The sequence below is a fragment of the Tenebrio molitor genome, chromosome 5 (genome assembly GCF_963966145.1).
Source record: "Tenebrio molitor chromosome 5, icTenMoli1.1, whole genome shotgun sequence".
Classification (NCBI taxonomy): Eukaryota; Metazoa; Arthropoda; class Insecta; order Coleoptera; family Tenebrionidae; genus Tenebrio; species Tenebrio molitor.
Genome location: NC_091050.1, coordinates 4,136,890 through 4,159,718, shown reverse-complemented (window position 1 = coordinate 4,159,718; position 22,829 = coordinate 4,136,890). Strand labels below are relative to the sequence as shown.

The 22,829-nt window shown below is 33.6% G+C and overlaps 3 protein-coding genes across 4 annotated transcripts; 1 reads left to right on the top strand and 2 right to left on the bottom strand.

The window, feature by feature from the left end:
- Positions 1–67: 67 nt before the first annotated feature.
- Rab3GAP1 (RAB3 GTPase activating protein subunit 1) lies at positions 68–18,613 on the bottom strand. 2 transcript variants are annotated; one of them, XM_069049391.1, is made up of 4 exons: positions 17,534–18,613; positions 17,034–17,479; positions 16,188–16,384; positions 68–1,420 (listed from the first exon to the last, which is right to left on the bottom strand). In XM_069049391.1, the coding sequence occupies exons 1-4, from the start codon at positions 18,261–18,263 to the stop codon at positions 130–132; spliced, it is 2,664 nt and encodes an 887-aa protein (XP_068905492.1). In that variant the 5' UTR covers positions 18,264–18,613; the 3' UTR covers positions 68–129. The 2 variants fall into 2 exon arrangements, with proteins under 2 accessions (XP_068905492.1, XP_068905491.1); XM_069049390.1 differs by having other exon boundaries at positions 17,034–18,612.
- Positions 1,543–16,192, top strand: haf (leucine-rich repeat and fibronectin type-III domain-containing protein hattifattener). The gene is made up of 6 exons (XM_069049392.1): positions 1,543–2,263; positions 10,490–10,678; positions 12,832–14,511; positions 14,635–14,997; positions 15,045–15,270; positions 15,325–16,192. The coding sequence occupies exons 3-6, from the start codon at positions 12,835–12,837 to the stop codon at positions 15,603–15,605; spliced, it is 2,547 nt and encodes an 848-aa protein (XP_068905493.1). The 5' UTR covers positions 1,543–2,263; positions 10,490–10,678; positions 12,832–12,834; the 3' UTR covers positions 15,606–16,192.
- A 1,021-nt stretch (positions 18,614–19,634) lies between the features above and the next one.
- On the bottom strand, positions 19,635–21,898 carry LOC138132066 (peptidyl-prolyl cis-trans isomerase 6-like). Its single transcript, XM_069049397.1, has 6 exons — positions 21,776–21,898; positions 21,514–21,718; positions 21,343–21,462; positions 20,746–20,828; positions 20,427–20,569; positions 19,635–20,172 (listed from the first exon to the last, which is right to left on the bottom strand). Exons 1-6 carry the CDS (start codon positions 21,821–21,823, stop codon positions 20,073–20,075), a joined length of 699 nt encoding a protein of 232 aa, XP_068905498.1. The 5' UTR covers positions 21,824–21,898; the 3' UTR covers positions 19,635–20,072.
- Positions 21,899–22,829: the final 931 nt, after the last annotated feature.

Below are 22,829 nucleotides of genomic sequence, written 5' to 3'. Positions count from 1 at the left end.
CCAAAAAACTCATTTCTGGAATTACCTCGATTTTCTAGTTGCGAAATGGACAATAACACACGGAGAGTGAGAAAAAGATTTTTATTATAATACTAGGTAGCACATTTTCATAATAAACATATATATCACTTAAAAGAAGACAATGTCCTCGGAAAAAGCTCCTACTAGTCTAAATTCGTTTTTGCCTAGAACAGCTCTAAGGAACTGGGGGCACTCCGCTGAATAGGTCTCCGGTCTCGGCACAGAAACTCTCATAACAATTTCCCTCTCATTGGCTTGAGGAAATACAACATTTCCCTTGACACTTTTCCCATCTTCACCCGTTTGTTCGGTAAGAATCATATTAGCCGCTTTCTGAGCATCGGAAAACATGTTAACGATTCTATTGCCCAAATTAGAATTGGCTCTACCAGCGATTTCGATTTCGCGTCCGGTAACTAGATTTGCAATCAAATTAAATAAATTCCCGTCAACAGCTCCCGTGGGATTAAATTTGTACATCAAGGAATTTACTTGCGACAACTTCAATTCCAGTGCTGTCACCTCTTGAATAAAAGTCTCGAAACGACGCGGTTGCAATTTACTTTCTCTAGAAATCCTCTCCGCTGATTTGATCAAGGCGCGCAACCTGTCGACTGAATCCGGAAGCTCGTGCGAGATTTGTCGGCACTCCTCGGCTAATCTGTAGATGGCGATATGACATAATACCGGAATTAACATCTCGCAAATCTGACATAAATTCGTCGAGTCCAAAAAATGCAATACTTTCTCGGCCTCACGCGTATCGTCGAATAACCGTTTTTGCCGATGCGCCGGCACCGGTTTCGCAGACTCCCATGTTTGCACCCAAAAATTATCCTCGATCATCATCCGCGAACTGAGTTGTCCTTTTTTCTGGCCCCATTCGTCCAGATCCTCACTTTCAATCCAATCCCTCGGAGAATACCATCGGATGAAGTCTTCTAAAACGGATCCGGGGTTTGCTGCCTTGAAAGATTCCATGTCGGAAAGTAGAGAGGCGCTCATCATTTTAGCTCGCAATTCTGATCCTTGGGCGTCGGAACCTAATTTCATCAAAACGTCAGTGTCCTCCTCCAACTGATCTTCACTTTTAGGAACTGGTTCTTGAGTCACCGGAATGTACAAAGGATCGCCGGTTCGTAGCAATTTTAAATCATTGAATTTGCCCAGTCTTCCCACAGGTTGATTCCATAAAGAGTATTTTTCTTTCCTTTTATTTTCTTCATCGGGATTGTCTGCACAATCAAAAAATTCTTCTTCATCGGTTGACGAACCCTCCGCCGAATCAAAGTTAAGGGCCGTATTTTCTCTGGATTGTTTCCGCTCGATACAACAATTCAACATTTGAAGTTTTTGGTGAAGAAGACTTGTCCGTAAATCCGGACAACCGGGCAAGAGTCTGCAAAAAATTGTAAACGTAAATGTTAAATAAAATAAATTAAATCAGGCAAAGCAGTTTTATGGAAACGTTTAAAGATTTAACACTTGGAAGTGTCTAATTTCTTGCGCAAGCCTTAATTGTTATGCTACAAAACTCCCCGGTATTTCTTCCTTGAGTGCATTTCACAAGATAATGTAAAATGAGAAGCTGTGAAAGAACTACAAGATCGATCTTTGGATTGCGTGGTGTAATTTAACCACGAAGGTAATGCCAATAGAGATTCCACATCTATGTACGATCCCACGATACAATCAGACCCGATCGATTAAATTCTGAATAATTGAAGGTTGTAAGAAGTTCCAACTCAACGCAACAGATTTCCATAATAATACAATAGCCATCTCGGGCATTAAAAGCTCATCACGGTATCTCACAATATGCAACTTCATAATTGAATGTAACGGAAATCAAAACTTCTACTAGATTTGTTCTCTGTTTAAAAGGTAGCTAAATAAGTAAACAAACCCATCCATTCTTATTTTTCATACAATCACATTTTTAACACCACAAATCAACGTGGTTTGTGTCTGCTATTTAACATTCTTCGCGGAGAATCGACTTATCGGGCGCCAGAAAACGCCTTCGGCAGGTGCATGTACCAGCTCAAGACTTCTCTATGGCTGTGCGTCCAGTTAGCTACAAGAACTGGTAGGTCGATGTTGTGTGAGTGCATTGGTCTTTGAAGACAATCGTGCGTGTGCAGTTTTACTAGTTTTAGACAATAAAATTGTTAATGATCGTACTTCGGGGCAACTGAATTTTGTGGATATGATTCTTTGATAATATTTGGATTAAAACCGGGTAAGTTTGGATTTAGAACATTTTAAAGATGACACCAAATTTTAAAATGTGGTCACAATGTTTTGGTGGTAAATATGTAATATATTTCATTACATTTGTACCTATTACTCTATCGAAAAGTGCAACTAATTTAAAATGACAGTATAATTGTAAAACAGCGCAATTTGTACTTCCTCTATATTAAAGATAATTATGAAGTGATAAAATTCATAATACAATTTTGCAAAACTAGTTTATTTATATGATGAGAATGAAACAGAAAAATATATCGTCAAAGTAAATCCATGAAGGAAATTACATGTCATTCTTTATTATATTTCTGCAAAAGGATTATTGTTCACAAAAATACCGTTACATTATTACAATTCCGACTCAAATGCGGGTATTTCATTATTGTGAAAATGATTAGATTGAATTTAATAAGAAATATTAAAATGTCTAGCTTTTAGATCACTGAAATAAAAAAATTCACTAAGTAACTAAACAAACTCATAAATTCCTCCATAAATCGTTGTATGAAATTTTGCTTCTTGTTTTAGTTATTATCTAAATAGGTCTAAGTATGCATTTATATATTTTTTATAAATAATGCATTTTCACTACGTACTTTTATATTGAAAAAATTATAACACAAATGGGTCAAATTGTACACACGCTGGTTGGTTTATGTTTATTTCCCTCATTTCAGATGAATTTATTACCTACTTATATTTTAGTTAACATATTTTCATAGATGCTTTCATGAATTAAGTTTACATCAATTCATACTTTAGGTTTGACGGTTCACTAATTGGAACCTATATATTTTTGCGGCATTAATTATTTGTATTATACTTTATTTAGTTGGTATTTGAAAGGACAATTAAACTGAAGAAATCAATAATTCACATTTTAATACTATTAATATCTGTTAAATTAAAATCTTCTAAGGTAGCAAGGGAAACGGTACTCTAATTAACTTGTTACACGATATCCTCAAAATAATAATAGTTTACAGATTCTAAAGTTATTTGTTAAAGAAGGATGCGGAACTAAGTATAATAATTATTACAGCGAATATAAAAAGAAGATGTATCTATTTTCCTTTACCTTGACAGATGATTGCTGTAAACCCCGAAATATGATTGCGTAAAAAGTTCATGTCAATCTGCTGATGGTTTTATGACACCGTTCATCTGAACTATAACTATGAACAACCTTTTGATTTATCTATTTTCTTTGTACGATCTATTAGATTTGACATATTTAAATAATGTAATGCTAATTACAAAATAAATAAAAAATATATGACGAAATAAAATTATACTTTAAATCTTCATTAAGAACCTAAAAAAAACTGTACCATAAACTGATTAAGTTTTACCCAAGCAAAGGGAGTCATCTTTCACTCATTTATAACCGATTGTTGAAAAATATGAACTACGTTAAAAATTGTAAAATATATTTTATTTACAAAAAAAAGTACAACTTCTCTCAGAATTAATGGACATTTATTAATTTGGATTTTTTTTTCTACTTTCTTTCTAATGTTTATCTGAATATTCTCAAACCATTCTAAGTAATAAAGTAATGTAAACATGGTGAAATACTTAATTGTTTCTAATAGAATTATATCTTAGAATAGAGACATCTACTTACGTAATATTTTACGTTTCCAAACCACCAGTAGCTTTAAAGAGAAAATTAAATGCAATTAACGCCTACGTTGGTTAATTTTTTAATGATGGATGTAAATATTAGGCATTCACGATCTTTTTGGGACCGAGTTGGCTATGACCATCTAGTGATTTTGTTGGCAGTACCTCGGTGATAACTATATTCCCTAAAGGAAATTGACACTTTTTGTGTTAGGTTAGGTTGTTTTCAAATTAAGGTTATATTATCTGAATAGGTACATTGTTGCCGGATCTCTTAAATCTGGTCTATTCTTTTGAAATTTTAACAATAAGAAAAAAAAGGCAAAGAACTATAAATTTATTAACAGTTAAAAAAAACATTTTTTTTTTTACTGACGAATGGCAGCAGTGTATTCCCGTGTATTCCCTCACCCTACGTACATGCATTCATTTGTACTTCTGTCATGTACCATTAATTATTAATTTTCTTGGTCATCAAAATTAATAACATCCTTTAAAATTACCCACGTAACTACCTAACTATATGTACTATCTACACCAGATTAACGATAAGTCATCGTTAATCTAATTAAGCATTATATAATTTTTCTGACACTACAAAATTTTCAAAGTAAAACATGTTTTAAATAAGAAAGAACTCAATCTTAGAAGCACATGCAACCAACACTCAGTTATTAAATATCATACAAAAATAATTCTTGTACTATAACGATAATTTAAATATTCAAGTTTCACGGGTCGCACTATGTATTCTAAAGAAAAATTCTGCCAAAATATAAAAATAACTTTTTTTTTATTAATCAGCACACCTTAAAATTCAATTTGGCACGTTCAGTAATACATAATTCCATTCAAATTATGTAAGATATTAAGGAAGTGCAGACGTCTACACATGTGTAAAATGTATACTATAATGACAATCGATGAACAAGTGTGACCTCTGTTTGTAGAAAATCAGGTTAGGGAGGGCAAGGATGCAGATCGTATAATTATCAGGTTAGCACGGTTATTAATACCGATTGAGATGCTAATTAGTATTCGGCAAGTGCAAGACAACTAAATGGGCCGAAGGCTAAGCCGGACGCGACTCCGTTCATTGACTCTAACGGGCCACCAAACTGTTGCCCAATGAATATACTATACTACATATAATACAAATCTCGTATAACATGATGACACAAATCTTTTAAAAAATAAAAATTAAGAATATTAACATAAATGCCCCAAGTAACGACATCAAAAAGCGATACTTTATTAGGATTTATAATATCTAGCACCTACCATTAATCTTATATAAATTTTAAATCACCGCATTCGAACTGATCTTTCTTTAAGTCTTGGCCCGTCCTAGTTTACGAACAAGACTTTCGAACATTCATAATTTGGTGATAATGGTGAAGTGTTAAACATTTAACTAGGTATTAATATTAAAAAAGATCATAAAAAATAATAATTGGGTCAACTGGATTATAAAAGCGTAAATAGGTGAAACGCTTGAAAATTAGTTCATGTCATGTTCTTTATATTCATTAACGCACTCAAATTTTTGCCTCTATACATGCTAAATTAACATAAATGTAAATTTTATACCCAGCTTTCAATATTCATCTCGTATTGAAAAATTACGCTCGGTGAAAAGGATGAGGTTAACATAATTTGAAAACGTGATCTAAAAAGCGTTAAAAAAATTAATTAAAACGCAGTCCTCTTGCAGAAATCGAAGCGTTACTGTGTGCCTCATCTTCTTTACCGTAACTACAACCGTTTAAATTATTGATCTACCAGGAATCAATTCCGTTACGCTTATACTGTCACATGTGACACAGTAATATTGGCCTAACGCACCATTTTTCCTCGAGAATTCCAATCAGGTAATGATTCGCCTACCTAGGCCTAGTTTAAACTTATTTATGTTGGTACCTTTATTAGTCACTATCTGATGACCTATTAACTTCATAAACAGCAATCACGTAACGTATTAGGAGCTTTAGTTTAGAAACCTTGGTAATGATCTTGGCAAGTAATTGTTCCACATTTTCTATGTTTCTGCTACATCGTACCTACACATTCGTGAGTCCATTAAATATTTCAGATAATAAAATGAAAGTAAGTCTAACAAAACGACATCTCTTACAAAATTATACGCTACAATGAGAAACAAGTGCTTGTTTAAAAGTGTATACATGATTTTCACCTTTACATAAATGCCAACTGTACTTTTGTTGTAATCTGCAAAATAATAAGACGTACCTAATAGTAACTGCACGATGCATTTCAGAAAACTGAATAAATCAGGAAAAATTACCATAAACTACATATTGCAAATTATCTAACCAATACAAAAGATAATAAGTTTTCGAATATGTTAAAACATACTCACATGTTAAACCTGTAATTCAAATTTATAAACACTACTGACAAAAAGATTACGTGTGAATAAGATTAGCTCCATGCTGCTCAGTAGAATATTTAAAAAAATCCTTAGTGGCAGAATGTATTAATATCAGAGGCTTACTTCCTGATGCCAACTTGGTTGGTAATTTATAATTACAAATATTTATCCAGTTATTCCTTATCATTTCCGACAATTTTTTTCGCACAATTAATACACCACTCAACTTTTATAAAACAATTGCCTGCTGGCCTGGTACTACATGAGGGATATCTTTAATAACATGTGTTGAACCTATTTGAATACATTCACGGTTATTTCATGGTTGTTGATTATTATATATGATAAAGCAAATACCAAATAATTATAAAGTACGAAGAAGTCAATCCGACTTGTAATTTAAAAAAATTATTTTGAATATTGTGAATAAATAAAAAGTTTGTAGGAAATTTCCCACGAACCGTGGAATGTAAAGGATGGTGAACGCATACCTATATTGCATATGCATATGATAAATTCTTGTTGAAAAGATCCTGTGGGTTTGTTTAAAATTATACATTTTCGTAATCTTCACTGTTTCAACGTACTACATAACTACATCCATTTACTTAAATATAGCAAAGTTTAAGATGCTCCAGGAAAACATTTAAAAACATATCTCTTTTTTATAATGTACACATTTTTTTCCATAATCATTAGACAATAACGGTTGTTACTGCTATATTTATTAATGTATAACACAGAAAACACTTTTAACAATGGAGTGCGAACCAGCACATGTTTCGTCAGTTTATTGTAATTTTTTAACTGCTCATTCACATTACACTGTTAATTTTTTCTAGGACATTGGTCATCTTCTCAACTTAATAATTGAACTGTATTTATTATTAAAGTACAAAAATTATTGTACGGTACTTCCACCATTATATCCGACTCCGTATGCAAAAGCCTGAAATACATCGCTCATGGGCGGCAATAGTGACACAACTCGAAAAATCACTTTTTGAGATAAATTAGATTAATGGTTTCGTTCTTATGGAAGCATAGCAAGCAATAACGACTTATTTGGCGACCCAATGTTAAAGATAAAAATAAATGCCAGTGTTACTGCTGGAAAGAAGATTAATTTGCCACGCTAGGACTTGTAGTAGCAACTCCAAAATGATCTAGTTATTAGAGTAATTTTAACATTAACATATGAAAACAATAAACTTATCAAGAGTTTCTTGTTTCTTCACTCTAACCAAAATTGCGTAATCGTGACTTCTAACTCTGTGATATACATTTATGATGGCAATGTATTGTTAAACCTCGAGAAAATTTCAACCAGAATTTCTCTTGTTCCTTGCCACAAATTAGACAAGTTTGTCCGCTTTTCTCACAGTACTTTCATTAACCATCCTGTAATTTGATTCCACATATACGTCCATCCAGGAGTTAACTACCATCTATTACTCATTATGAAGAGATAATTTCATACTCTCGAAATCTCCTTATACTGTTTTTTCCTTCCTTATTGTACACTGCGAACTGCGATATTACACATACTCCTATGTTAATGTTTTAAGAGCTACCATTGAAATAGTTGAAGGAATATTATGAATACAAATAGAGTTTAATTAATATTTCTGATCACGTCCGAGTTTGTTATTTCCGTTCTTCCAGTATAATAACATCCTACGTCATATATTGGATGAATTCTTTCCAACAGTACAGTATCTTAAAATTTGAAATACCAGAACGAAACAAAAATTTACTTGTTTTAATACAATGCGGCATGTGACAAACCCGTTAAGCATTTGAGCCAGCAATAATCCACAACATCTTACGAGCGGTGTGAACATTATGGAATAGCGTAAAGCTGGATTTTGCACATGATTTTCGTTTTTTACCGTTAGAAGAACAAAAATGTGGTAAAGTGGGTATCCGTAACGAACAAATAATATTTGTGACAATTCTTGTTGCGTAGAATTAATGTTAATCATCCTTATTACATATTGGTGGATTCTCAAAGTTCCCAAAGACAGGAATTTAAAAGTTGACTGTGTGCATGCGTGCTGTATTAAGGTGAAGCTTGCCGCTCTACTGCTGGTAGATTATTGTTACGTGACGAAACTCGCTCACTTGTCCTGTCTTAGATGCCAACGCTCACCTATTTATCAAAGCACGTGAAACACAAATCTTCTAATGGCTTTATTATGAAAAAAATTCCATTAATATCGTACTATAATACGCTCTCAGTTCACCGAAAGTTGAAAGCTACCATGTGATAATCAACATATTTTGCTTTAAAGGATGCTTCAATTTTTGCGAAACAAAACAACAAATCAAGGGGTGTAGGACACACCTTCATTCATCATTTTAAATGACTTATGTGAAATGATACATTTTCTCTTCTCCAGAGTATACAAATTCCGACCCGATTATTACGACGTTCTTGCCTCTCCCATAAGTCATTGTTACTAGCATATTGGTAAATCATTGTGCGAAGATTTTCTCATTTGATAGTAGACGCATGTTATAATTATTAATGTTATTACCGGTAACACACACTTAGAGAAACTTTCACTTGAAGAAAAGTCAAGTGTTTAAAAACTCTTTAGAGTGATGAAACTGAAGAACAAAACCTTCTTCATAACTGGCGTGGATAGGTAGCATACAATTAACCAATTATGCAATCATAATGCATAACAAGCGGTGCATTTAAAAATGATTCATGGACTAAAAATAATTTATTGAAAATGTAGGTAGATCTTTCTAATTCTCTTACTGATTAAAGAATGCACAAGGTAAACCACCTCAACGACGGTACATTGTGCATTTTTCCTTTGACAGACCTGTTATTTTATGGTGAACACACGACTTATCGCCTTGACCTTAGCAAGTCACGTTTTGGATGGAAAATAATTAACATTTTAATGGTGAAAAATCACGATCGGGTAAATAGCAAAAAACCCTCTAGCGTTTTGTACTCTTCGAATAAATACCGCTACGTAGCTCTTTATTAAACAAATTTATTGTGGTAAACATTTTGAAAATAAGTTTTAAGATGCAAAAGAAAAAGTAGTTACAAAGACGCCCACATTTTTTCGCGTATCACACCCTGACAATCAATTTCTGATTCTGAAGAATGGTAACTTTTACAACAACAAAATTAATTTGCCAAGGTTTACCAAACGCTCTAACTGAAAACAAATTTATCGTTTTGAACCATCTCCTATCACACAATTCCAGTTGAAATTAATCTCTAACAAGGGGAACTGTAAGTCAAAATTTGATTACAAACCCCATAAAACTGCTCAGATTTAATTGCGATAGTTCTTCGCAATAATTAAACTGTGTGAAAAACGGGACTATAATAATACAATTACAAAGATTATAACAGTGGATAAAAAAATTAGTGCACTACTGTGAACCGTTATTTGACTTTCAATTATTAAACTGTTCGTTACATAATCTTGGGTCTGTATAAAAAATAATAACTCTTATAATTCCGCTTTCGGCATAGCCAGGAGCTAACACTACCATAGCATCTGAAAAGATAGCTTTAACTTACGCAATTTTACCGAAACAATTTAATAGTGGCACACCCAAAATATGAACGATGCGAACTCCTTAGAAGAAATGATACGTCATTATAAAATGTTTATTGCCTAATACATGGGTGTAGTGCTAATTATACCTATGTTGAATATTTCATTATCAAATCCTGAGTTGCAGCAGTTTCATAAATAATTTACAACGGATTCATAAAAACGAAAGTAAATTTTGCTAAGGAATTTTTTTTTTACAAGATTATACAAATAAACTTTTTCACTCAAACTGCTGTTCTTTTCATTACACTTTAGTATGATTGATAGATATTTCATGTTAATCGCAACTGTAGTTACACAAAAATAACTGTTTTTTAAACCGTTACCTACTTGCTCAGTAAACACAAAGTAAAATGGTTAATATTTGCGATAAAAAATACGAGAATTCTCTCAGAACATATCGACATATTTGAACCTTTTTTCTTCATATAGTAACCACTAAAAGTCGCGTGGTGCTAACGTAGGTTACAACACCTCTTTTGCATAACTGGTAAATTGTTCGTTAACAACCAAAGAAATTGCAACGATTTACCAATGTCATCAACACTTTCTACAGGTTTATGGTTAAAAGAGAGAATGACACTGATTATATCTTTTTTCACAGGTTGGTTGACCATAACGGTCCACATAATCCTCACCTACAGCCCGAGGCCGCGGATACTTAACAAACAACTCTGGCCCATCCTGAAGACCTTTAATACTTTGATCCGAAGATCCACAATGGTCAATTAGCATGTTACGTAAAAATAGAATGGATATTGTAGATCGTTTTTACCTGTGGCAACATATTTAGGTGAGATTTTCTGCATTTAGTAGTATTTGTGGAAAAAACTAGACGTTTTAAATCACATATTTCAAACGAAACAACATTTTTGTGTTACATGTTTTTTATGCGTGTTTTTCTGTAACACCTCTTCGCCGAAGAAATTAGGATTCTCTATGCAAATAATCTCGATGATCTTGACCTGATTTTGCGATAGATTTTTAGTAAAATTGACGCAGACACAATTGATATCATTCTAACGGCAAAAATCTAACGGCGGTCACCAGAAAATAACTGGTGCATAACACTGCACACAAGTGCTAACTCTGATCATTAATGGAAGCTACGTAATTTTTTGCATTGTGAAGAAACATTTAAAAACATTTAAATTCATAATTGTTGTGGCAACTTTTTAAACGACACAGTTCCATTGTTTCACTTATCAATCAGTAAGAACAAATGACATTACCCAAAGAGAAAATGGAGCATTTTGACGTTACCTGCTTGCATTTCTCATTTCTCACCTTACATAATATGAGAACTGAAAGAAATGTAACAAAGACTTCTAAACGACATTGCCAGCAAGTGATACATAAATGTAAATTATGTCTTGTCTAACATGGGAATTTATTATTGTGACACCAACAACAGAAATGCTGAGGGACGACCACATTGCAGCAATAATTTTAATTTCCTATTAATGCAAATATGCGAGTTCATCCTTGGTTGTTTGTTCCGTTCACTATTGTTAAATAAAATGCTTTGGTGCATCTTCAACATTTCACAATTGCACACACCCATAGTGTACTTGGGTCAGAGCGTGTCACTGACATTAAAACAAGTGATTGAGATAAATGTTACTTACCATCACAAGATTTGTAGACCAGGATTGAATAAAAAAAATGAAAATTTAAATCAAGGTTTGATCCTGAAAGCGGGACAGGTAAAAGTGTAATTTCATATTTATAAGCCCAAATTGATTAATTAATTATTATTAATAAATAATTTACAACTATTTTACAATATTAACAAATAATACGATCTGGAAAGTTTATAGAGCCTGAACATTAAATTTAAAAAACTATCCCTAACCTAAATGCAGGAAATTTTCAATGTTTGTAATTTCATTTCTCCATTATTCTGCAAAGGATAAAGCTACGGTCAATTCATTAGCCACTTATACTAAATTTTAATCGAGTATGAACTCTCTCCTTTCATAAAAATATACGATTTTATTTACCTTTCTTTAAACTCTATTTCTAAGTGGACCGCAAAGCGTGGAAAGAAGAGGTAAAAAAGTTTAAGAAGGTCACAGTTTGTAATGGCTATTTCTCATCCAATACACGTTTCATTTATTTTGGAAAAAAAAACTCTACAAGTATTTTTTAAATTTCATTTCAATTACGCTATTATGCATTGAAAATGGTATCGTGCCTCATCTTTTAAATATAATATACAGGGTGTATCTGAAATACGTGCGTTAATTTTAACACATAGCAGGGCCTTGTTAAATGAAACGTTTTTTCCATTTGAATTTTTTACAAAAAGCGTTACAAATTGATTTAAAATTTGGAATAAATTAGCCATCAATATGGCTCCTATGGGAAAGGGCGAGAATTTTCTGTTACGAGTATGATAGAAACGGAGCCTTTTCAAAAAAGTTACATTGTTACATGGTTACAAAAAAATAGAGACAAGTTAATCAGACAAAACGACTCATTTGGTAAAAATTGGGGGGCAAAAAATCTTGAAAACTTTTGCGAATTTTGCAAACTGTTATAGAAAAAAGTTTCATAAATTGGCGAGTTCTTCCACTGATTAAATTTAACACACGTATTTCAGATACACCCTGCATATGCATAGGTATACGCTGTAAACATGCAAACAATCAAAATAGTTCCAACAATTGCGGCACAACTTTAATAACAATAAAATTATAGCGCTCTCCAAGAATAGTGAACTCTTTAAGATGGAAAAACTAGAGAGATTGCTAGCGGTTCTAATAACGTGCACGGTTTTAATATAAAAATAATTGCTACTAATGCGCAAACAAGCAAAGAGTTTGCAACATTAAAGTCACGCGTTGACGTAAAATTTATGTTTCTATTATTAGCACTCGTTTTTAAATCACCGGTATCGGATTAATGTTTCAAGAAATTAATGGTAAATTAATTTAATTCCAGATCATGCAGGAACGTAAAACTATCGCCACCCTAGTGGCAACAGCGGTGCTCTTCTCACTATCTTCAGCACAATGTCCTTGGCAACGAGAATCTACAGATCTCCAGTCGGCCTGCTTGTGTTCCTATAATTTAGGACACGAACTTTCTGTGCAATGCGACATGGTGGACTGGTCAAAACTTCTTGCAGCGTTGCAAAAATATGCAACCACAACTCCACTGGACTTACTCTATGTGAATAACTCCACAATTGGTGCTTTAAAGGACAACATTTTTGTGAATCTTCAAGTGCAGAATCTTCAGTTGTCAGGTTGTAAAATAAATAGTGTGGGAGGTGATACTTTTAAAGGACAAGAGCAACACTTAAAAAACCTCAATTTGCAAGACAACGATTTAACTGAAGTGCCTGTTGAAAGTTTGAGGCCACTAAGGACTTTGTCTCTTCTGGATTTATCCCACAACAGGATAAGTGTTGTTCCAGATGGAGCATTTGAAACGTTAAAAAAACTGGCAACTTTAAAACTATCTGACAATAACGTGACATTATCTCCTGGAGCGTTAAATGGTCTTGAAGGTTCACTCAAAAATTTGAATTTGAAAGGAACACGACAGAAAGATATTCCAGAAGCTACTCGAAATATGAGAACCTTGGCTTTTCTTGATTTATCACAAAATACTTTAAAAGAACTACCAGGCACAACGGGACTACAATCTTTTGAAGGTTTGGATTCGCTCACAGCTCTGAATCTTGAAAGAAACTTGATCCAAAAACTTGGACAAAATGCTTTTCAAGGCGTCGAAAGAACACTTAGTTCACTTAGTTTGCTGAACAATTTACTCCCCGATTTTCCAACTCAAGCCTTGGGAGTACTATCCGAACTGCGCGTCTTGGACATCGGATTTAACCTATTGACGGAGCTACCAGACAAAGCTTTCCAGGGCAATCCATCTATTACACTGTTGGCTTTAGATGGCAATCCCTTAGCAACCATCCCATTTTCCTCGTTGTCCCATTTAAACAATACCCTTCGAGGACTCAGCTTGGGTGGTCGTTTTTTACACTGCGATTGCCGACTCGCTTGGGTCATTGATTGGATAAGAAACGGTGATTTACAAGTAACTAGTCGTGAGCGAAACCCTCAATTTTGTGGGAGTCCTCCACAGTTCAGAGATCGCGGCTTTTATAGCATCCAACCTGAAGAATTGTCATGCAAGAAAGAAGAAGCAGTAGGAATTGCCACAGTCGTCAGCGCTGATTTGGACGATGTGTCAATAGCTGACGTTGAGACGCCTGTAAAGAGCACGACGAAGCAACCAACGACGAAAACGACTGTAACGACAAGCACTATATCAACAACCACAACCAAAACCACATCTTCGACGACAAAAGCATCAAGCACAAAATCAAAAATTCGGACCACTTCTCCTCCATGGAAAAGCACCCAGAGACCATCATTAATAATGAACTATCCATCGAAATCGAAAATTGACGACACCAACGAGGTGATTGTGAAAAATGCTTTTCGCCAAGATAATTCCGTGATTATTCAATGGGGTTCAGACACGGCAAACATTTTGGGTTTTAGAGTTGTGTATCGCTTATTCGGCGATAAAAGTTTTAAACAAGGTCCGCCTTTGGAAGCAAGCGAACGGGAATTTAAAATTAAAAATGTGCCATCACAGGTGAGTTACTTCCGTCTTTTGAAGTGCCAGTTGAATGACTCCATAAAACGAGTACGTTTGACAAAATGTTGATACGACCATCGATTGAGGCCACGGTGAGAGTGAATTATTTTTTCTTTGCAGGAATGTATAATAGTCTGTGTGGTTTCCTTGGAAGAAATTAACGTAACTCCCGAGACCGTACCCTATTCACAATGTCGCGAAGTTAGGACAGTTTCGACAGCTTCCTCGAGCATGGATAAAATCACAATTGCAGCTAGCGCAGCTATTTGCGGAACGATAGTTATCGCTGTTATCATATTTGTAGCCGCTTCGCGAAGACGAACTCGGAAGTTACACGAACTGCATCAACAGAAGATCGGAATGAAAAACGGTTTACCCATAAACGGGTTACCAGTTAACTGTTGTGCTGGAATGGGACCAACAGCCAGTCCCGGTGGACCGTTATCTTCTTTGGCTACTCTAAGTGCCTTCAACAACAACAAGGTACAAATACAGACGACTTATTTACTACGCTAATTTTGAAATTTCAGGACTGGGATCAAGTCTCAGGTTATAGCACGCACAGCGTCCAGCGACCGAGGATGTACTCAGTAGATCAGCCGTCAAATTTAACTGCCGATGACATGCGTTCACATTTTAGTACAAAAGGAACAAAACCGCGATCTATAGCTGATGGCCAATCCCAAAACAGTTTCTCAAACCATTCCGGACGCTACTTGAACGCGTTCCCTAGTAATTTAATTTCATCACGTCAAGGTAAGTATGTTGTGTAACAATTCGTAATTAAAATTTACACTTTTATAATCGCAGATCTACGACAATCGAGACAATCTTTGACGATGCAGTCGGACAGAATGTCGACTCGTGGACCTAGTCACCACGGACCGAGTCATTCTGTAGCGTCCTCGAGACGCTCTAGGCCAAGATCCCGATCGAGGGATTATAACCGACCAAGCAGTCGTTATAGCACAGCTGGATCAACTCATACTCTAAATAATTATTGCGATAATTCTGATAACTGGACCGATCATGATATGGACATTTACATGGCAAGAAACCCCACCACTAGAAACGGTCTTGTACCGCTTTAACTTTTTGCTCAATGATTATGTAATGTATTCTCTAACAAATCAAAAGGCTGTTATTTAATTGAATATTGAAATGCAGCAGGACTGAGAGTAGAATCAGTTAATACATGTCTAACAACTACTATTGTTTAATTATAAGTATTATTAATGTAATCTACTTGATACTGTCGCGAGCAAAAAAAACTGGTCGTCAAAATCATGCTTTGGACGCAATGGAAAATACTCCATTGTAAAACGGTCGTAAAACGGTCGTAAATATCATAACATAACCTATCATCATGTTGTACGACATTATGTAATTGTCATTTTTTCTCATTTTTTGAAACTTTGTTGACATGGGCATAATCAGGCCGTGATTTTTTTTTTTTAAATTTGTGACAATGTACCTAATCAAATTTTGAAATGACATTGACCACCAAAATTTTTTGCTCGCGACAGTACTTCAATGTTACATTTATAGAATTGACTTTTTATTAAGTTAACTCTTATGATGGCATCGTTACTTATTTATTTGATGAAAAACCCATAATTTTAGTTTGTAAATATTTCGAAAGAAATTAATAAATCCAAATGCAATACACTTACCCAGATATTGGAATACTTTTTTCCCATCTGTATCTCATTTCTTGTACAAATTCAAACCACAAGTGTGAAAAAGCTCGAATTCCTCCTAATGATTGGAGAGCATGAGCCAGAACAATTGACAAACGCCAAATTAACGAATCAGGGCTACATGTTTTTAGACCTCGACACTGTTGTTCTAGATTTAGACCACTTTCTTCCTACAAAATGAAAACAAGTGTAATAAGTACAGTTGAAATTAAAACACATTTCTGAACTAAATAGTTCCTCAAGAATTCCAGACTTAAGAAGATACATTTAAGAAGAAATTTTAAGGTACAATTTAAACTAAGGCTGGGACTTCCTTGGATTTTGGTATTCGAATAGTCACTTGAATATTTATTATTCGAATTATTATCACAAATAGAACTCTTTAAAAAAAGCATTTTTTACATATTGATCTATTTATAATCGAATGTTTTTTTTTTGCATTTTTCTAGCCCCTAATTTAACACTTCGGTCATGGGATAATCATCAATTGAAACGAAAGAATGTGTGAAAGTGTTTTTGTGCGATAAAAACTTTTGTCTTTTTTAAAGAAAGAACCGCTCTAATTCTAACAGTTTTTACTGTTTTTCATTGGAGTATTTGAATCGAGTAATTCTTTTTTCGTGCTTCGTTATCAATGGATGTGTAAACACATGAGCGGGTATGAATTTCAGGGTTCATATTATATTTCATTTTAACGAGTTGTATTGGTGGTTAAATTTATTACGTGGACTTCCATAACACCCGTAACAAAATGTTAAATATTTTAACTTAAATTAAAACTTGAAATTTTAATATGCACAATTAAAAATGAGGTTCTACCTGATTTTTGACTTCCTTGTAAACATGTGGCGAATTCTCATCTGCATCTGGGAACAAATAGTAAAGAATAGGTACTAGTACATCTTCTGAAAGAGGTGCAGTCCCTCTTCTATTTCTGGTGAGAGAATTTCTCGCCGCTCTTGTCAATAGCGTTGAAATTGTTGGAACTTTTGGTTCAGTTAACAAATCTAAAGGATTAACTTCTGGTGGCGATACATTTGCAAAATCACCCAAAATATCATAAGCAGTGGAGAAATTGTTCAACAAATGCAGAATTTCAGTAAGACATTCTCCAAGTAAACAAATAGCTTGTTCTGTTCCTGTTATCAGCATTGTCCATTTTGGAGCCAACATAGGATCAAAATCGCTGTAACTTTCACTGTCCCTTACAGCGCGATGATTTAAATTAGACCAAGATGTCTTTAAAGTTAATGTTTCTATTGGATCTACAGTGACACCAAATGGTAAAGCAAAAAGATCTCCGCTATTAAAATTATCACCATCTGAATTTACATAATCTTGCTTCCAAACAAAGTTGCCAAAATCAGTTAAAATATAAGAAGATTGAAGTGACACTGAAATTGTTTTCATCATCATTGGTGATACAATTTTTGATTTGAACATGTCTATTAAACCAGACAAATAATGACAAAGCCTAGGTCCAGTTCTTAAATGCACCATCTCCAAATTTGTACGTATTGAGTCAGATTCATAAACCCCTAAATAACAATGTTGCCATTTTTCTCTTATTTGTACAAAAATTGGAATTTCACATTTTAAATTAGCACCAGCCACATATATAGAACTTAATAATATTTTAATACGACTTTCAGAAGTTACACCAACATTTCCTGCAGGACTCAACACTACAAATTCTTCAAGTCCATACCATTTACTCAAATAGTAGTGTTCACATGTATTTCTTGAATCGAATAGCTCAAAATCATGGCAACTCTCGAAAGGATTTATTTTACTTTCTACATTTTCTTCATTTGTTCTTTCAATATTTTTCCTATAAAGTAACAATTTAAAGTCGAAATCAACAAAGGAAAGATTTTCAGTTTTAATGTTCCATATTTCATTGGAATTATTTTCTAGTTCGTTATCTTTCACATCTTCCGATTTCCACTGATTAATTATTTCTTCAATACGTGCTATAAAAATCTCCCATTCTGATGCTGTCGTAAAATCTTGATGATAAAATTCAGTTTCGTCGATTTCTTCGTTCATTTTAAAACTCGTAACACGAATAACTACAATGTAGAATATCAACTAACAATACACATAACCTACAAAACAGAAAAAATAGAAATGTCACTTTTGACATTTCCAATCATAGCTTTTTCCATAGATATAACAAAAAACAAAATAAAAGCTTTCAATTGGAAATTGTGCTTAACTTTTGACATAATTATTAAGCATAATTTTCAATTCTAATTTGAAGCAATAGTTATTTGTATCACAAGGCCCGAAACTGCACGTTTGCGAGCATCAGTGCGGTTTGCAGTACAAATGCTCTGGACTTGTTATATACAAAATTTTCTGCGCGAATTTTTCAATTTATTAAATAAAATATTTGTTCATCGTAAATTTTGAGGTTATGTTTGACAGATGTCAAGTTAGGCATATAACCTGCAAAATTTATATATTCAGTTAAAGTTGACTCGAGTTGCAAAAAACCATTTTGCATTTGCAACAGCGCTTTTATGGCATTAATCATTTGAAATTACTTTAAAACTGTACTTATATGGAAAATATCCAATCCAAACTATGATTTTCTGGTCCCCTTGTGCCTTTATTTGGTTAGAAAATATTGAAAAAAGGCTGTTGCAAATGACAAGTGGTTTTTTGCAACTTGAGTCAACTATATATACCATTTTCTACGTTATGTATATCAGGTATAAGTACTTATAAGTTGGCATTGGCAAACGTTTTGTTTCTGAATTATGAGGAGGCGTGGAAAACACTATGTTTCCGGACGGAGGCGCGCGCGTAAAATGTATTGAGACGATTTTTCGCAACAAAACAGTTCAGTTCAACAGTAAACAGTACCTAGTTTACTGAATAGCCCGTCTAGGGATGTACGTTGTCTCCAAAAAGAGCATCGTCTTTTTGTCCAGCTCGCTTTTACGGAGCCGCAGTCTTTTTTATAGAAGAAGGGAGTGAACGAAACGAACGTGAACCAAAGTGAAAAAATTTCGGCAGGCGTCGCCTATTTATCGGAAATTTGGGACCAACGGTGCCCACTCATTGGCCGGCCAATGAGATAGCAGAGTACCCGGCGCCCGGCTGACATAATGACTTGCCTACTTTTATTCTTTTTGCAATTTTTCATTTTCCATAACCTGACGACAAACGCGTACCATCAAGGCTCCAACCACAGCTTACACCCACCAGTAAACACACATTTCGGTTGGATTCAATCATTATTTACTTATTTTATTTACCTACAAAGTTTCTATCACCAGAGTCAATTCGACTTAATTCATTCAAATGAGATTTAAAATGATAAGCTAAATAGGATAGGTTCAATTGATTGAATTTGGTTAAACTAAAATCTGAATATGTTGTGAACAAACAACGTAAACAAAGTTGACCATGCTACGTGAAAATATATTTATTGAGATACGTGCTTCGGCCTCGCAGCCATCTTCAGTCTATAACTACAGTGGAGAATAATTAACACTTTAAAAAGCAACCAATGCGGCAAAGAATCAAACCATGATAAACTGATAACATGATAGTGACAGCTTTTAATATACCTACCGTATGTTCACAAAATTTCTGGTCAAGTGTGGCTGTGAACAATACAAAATGTGAAAACGTATGACTTTACTAGAATCACATACTTATTAGAATCAGCAAAAGGTAAATGTAATTATTACGTTGTCATGAATGAAATGTCATAAAATAACGAATCGAGCTATACACGTGTTTCAACAGTTTCAGGAAGATTAAAAATTACATTAGTTTAGAAACGGTTCACAATCGATTCTTCAACGCCAACTTTGACGGGAAATTTAAATGAACATCCGATATTTATTTTAATTGGATCATAAACCAATGGAAGAATATTAAAATACCAACAGAAAAGGATATGGGAAACCATCCAGCTTTAATCCAGCCCCATAGTGTTAACCTAAAAATTAAAAAGAACCATTCATTGATAAACCAATTATTTATTTCTTTTACCAGTTTTATTTTATTGTGGATGAAATTTTAGAATATCATCTTATTTAAGTTTGTTTAATTATTATTTTTATACACCTATAATTGTCTTATGTAAAAATATGCAGAAGTTAATGTCACTTGCAACTAATTAAAATTCAAAAATATTTTATCCACAAAAAATTAACAAATATGTATTTGTAGAGCGATAGTGTGTTATCTTACTCGTACGGTTCATCGGTTTCATAAAAGACTCTTGTCATTTTAACTAGTCCAGATCTAATTATAATGACATCTTTTATAGGACGATTATCTGTATTTGTTTTCATATGTTCAATTTTATGAATAATATCTTGACCCATAAATACCTGTAGTACAAAATTACAGTTAGTGAAGAAATAATTTGATAGTCGTGAGTGGCAAATTAGTTTATACCGACATAACATTGTAACTTTTACTTTAGTCCATGAAAATTATTTTTTTTAAGATTTTCGGAAATATTATTGATGTATTATTATTAATTTGGCTTAAAAGTAGGAATTACCTTTCCAAACGCCACATGAAATCCATCTAACCATGGTGTACGCATTGTAGTTACAAAAAATTGGCATCCATTAGTGTCGGGTCCTAAAAATTTGTTATTAACGTTTAAAAATAATAAAACCATTAACTACTAAGTTAGTTGACCACAAATTCTTTAGACATACGCTGTCTGTACACCGACGGATAAAACTACGTTGGCATTAGCTAATCCCCCGAATTGCTGCAACCAGAAATGCAGACATTGCTTCTGACGTGTGGAGTGAATAGTTCTCGTGGTACATTCACACGTATATTCGGTTGCAGCGTTCGGGAGATATCTTGAGAAATAAAATTAGCCACAAAACGAATGTGTGGGAACGCAAAATTCGAAATAGCCAAGCGCTCATTGACACAACATTCATTACATTTGACCCTGTCTATACGTATTACCCATATCTATAATTCCATAAAAATTGATAAATGACTAGAGCGAAAATAGCCTTCAATAATTTTTTGGCATTTCTTTTTTTATTCCAACTTGAGTTATCTGAGAAGTTAAGTGGTGTAGACTTCGTCTTTTATACGTTATCAAAGATCAACGTGAATTTGAATTACTTACCGCCATTTGCCATACTAACAATCCCTGGTCCTTTATGTCGTACTTTAAAATTTTCGTCTTCAAAGAATTTGCCATAAATACTGATTGATCCTGTACCATTATTATGAATTATATCACCTCCTTAAATTCACTTGTAATTAATCAAAAGGAGAAATTATTCTATGTTCTAACCTTGAATCATAAATCTTTCAATAACTCTGTGAAATCTGGTACCTTCGTATGTTTGGTCACTAATGCCATTTGTAGCGATGTGTTTAAAGTTTAAAACAGTTTTGGGAGCTACTTCTCCAAAGAGACCTATAATAATTCTACCAAGGTATATACCATCACATTCGACGTCGAAGTATACCTGATCAGTTACTTTATAGGTATCACTCTAAAAAATAATACTGTTTTGTTCGAAATTATGTATTTTACTAAATATTTTACATACCTTGCAATATTTTATTAACAAAAATATAAAACAAAAAGTGAAATGCATTATGTTTGGTATTTTAAATGAGGTCTCTGAGAGTTTACCAATTACCTAATTTGATTATACCTTAGCTTATGACGGAAGTGGACATGCGTGTTCTATTCCAAAGAGTATAGATTATTTATTATATCTTCACATTAGATTACATCATCCATAAATCTAATTTAAACAATTGATCATTTTAAATAAAATTTAAATGGTTGACATTTTGAGCTAACAAATTCCCAACTTTTTACGGAACGGTTTTTATTATTTTGTTACTTGTTACTTTGCCCAGCGGTGTTGAACATTTTCCATATTACCTAGACAAACTCCAGGGTAGCATACAAGGTGTTATGGAAGCTCACGTGATAAATTTAATCACCAATAGAACTGTTTAAAATAAATATATCGTATTCTAAAATGTTTTCAAGTGATTAGCTCATTGGACGTTGATGTGTATTGTGGGTTGCATTAAAAAAAATTGAAGTAGTTGTCTATAGTTGACGCGCCGAACCACTGGAGTAATCACGAGATGGCTGCCTCGCCAAATTTTAGTTTTGTTGAAAATTTCGGCTGCGTGCATAGAGCTGCACCAACTTATTAACGCGCGCCTTTTACACAATAGGAAGCCATCCCCGGAAAATCACTTGAAGTTTATTACTCAAGTGAGTCGCCGCGCCGACTATAGTAAATCGATTTAATCAAAATTAAAATGAAACGTTTCTTGCAATACATAATTTATTTTCGAATACATATTCAAAATACGTTTTAAATTTGTTGTAATCGGGAGAATGAAAAGACTTCATAAGTTATATGTGATAAATATTTATATTTTATAATTAAACAGAGTTTAACTGGTTTGTACGAGTTTATAAATACAGACATAGTTAAATAGCGCACCAGTTAAAAATATTTGTACATTCATCCTGAAATAAAAACATTTCAAATTACTTACATTTACACTGTATTATTTTATAAATCTCATATGTTTACAAACAATATCTATCAATTCAGATACGTATTGATGTCA

Excerpts from the sequence above, each read along its gene's own strand:
- haf (XM_069049392.1), top strand. The coding sequence starts at position 12,835 with ATGCAGGAACGTAAAACTATCGCCACCCTAGTGGCAACAGCGGTGCTC. Across the intron at positions 14,998-15,044 it reads GTGCCTTCAACAACAACAAG|GACTGGGATCAAGTCTCAGG; the intron begins GTACAAATACAG and ends TTGAAATTTCAG. Across the intron at positions 15,271-15,324 it reads TTTAATTTCATCACGTCAAG|ATCTACGACAATCGAGACAA; the intron begins GTAAGTATGTTG and ends TTATAATCGCAG.
- Rab3GAP1 (XM_069049390.1), bottom strand. The coding sequence starts at position 18,263 with ATGAACGAAGAAATCGACGAAACTGAATTTTATCATCAAGATTTTACG. Across the intron at positions 16,385-17,033 it reads ACAAGGAAGTCAAAAATCAG|GAAGAAAGTGGTCTAAATCT; the intron begins GTAGAACCTCAT and ends TTCATTTTGTAG. Across the intron at positions 1,421-16,187 it reads AAAAGTATTCCAATATCTGG|ACTCTTGCCCGGTTGTCCGG; the intron begins GTAAGTGTATTG and ends AATTTTTTGCAG.
- LOC138132066 (XM_069049397.1), bottom strand. The coding sequence starts at position 21,823 with ATGCATTTCACTTTTTGTTTTATATTTTTGTTAATAAAATATTGCAAG. Across the intron at positions 21,719-21,775 it reads TGTTAATAAAATATTGCAAG|AGTGATACCTATAAAGTAAC; the intron begins GTATGTAAAATA and ends ATTATTTTTTAG. Across the intron at positions 21,463-21,513 it reads TGAAAGATTTATGATTCAAG|GAGGTGATATAATTCATAAT; the intron begins GTTAGAACATAG and ends AGTGAATTTAAG.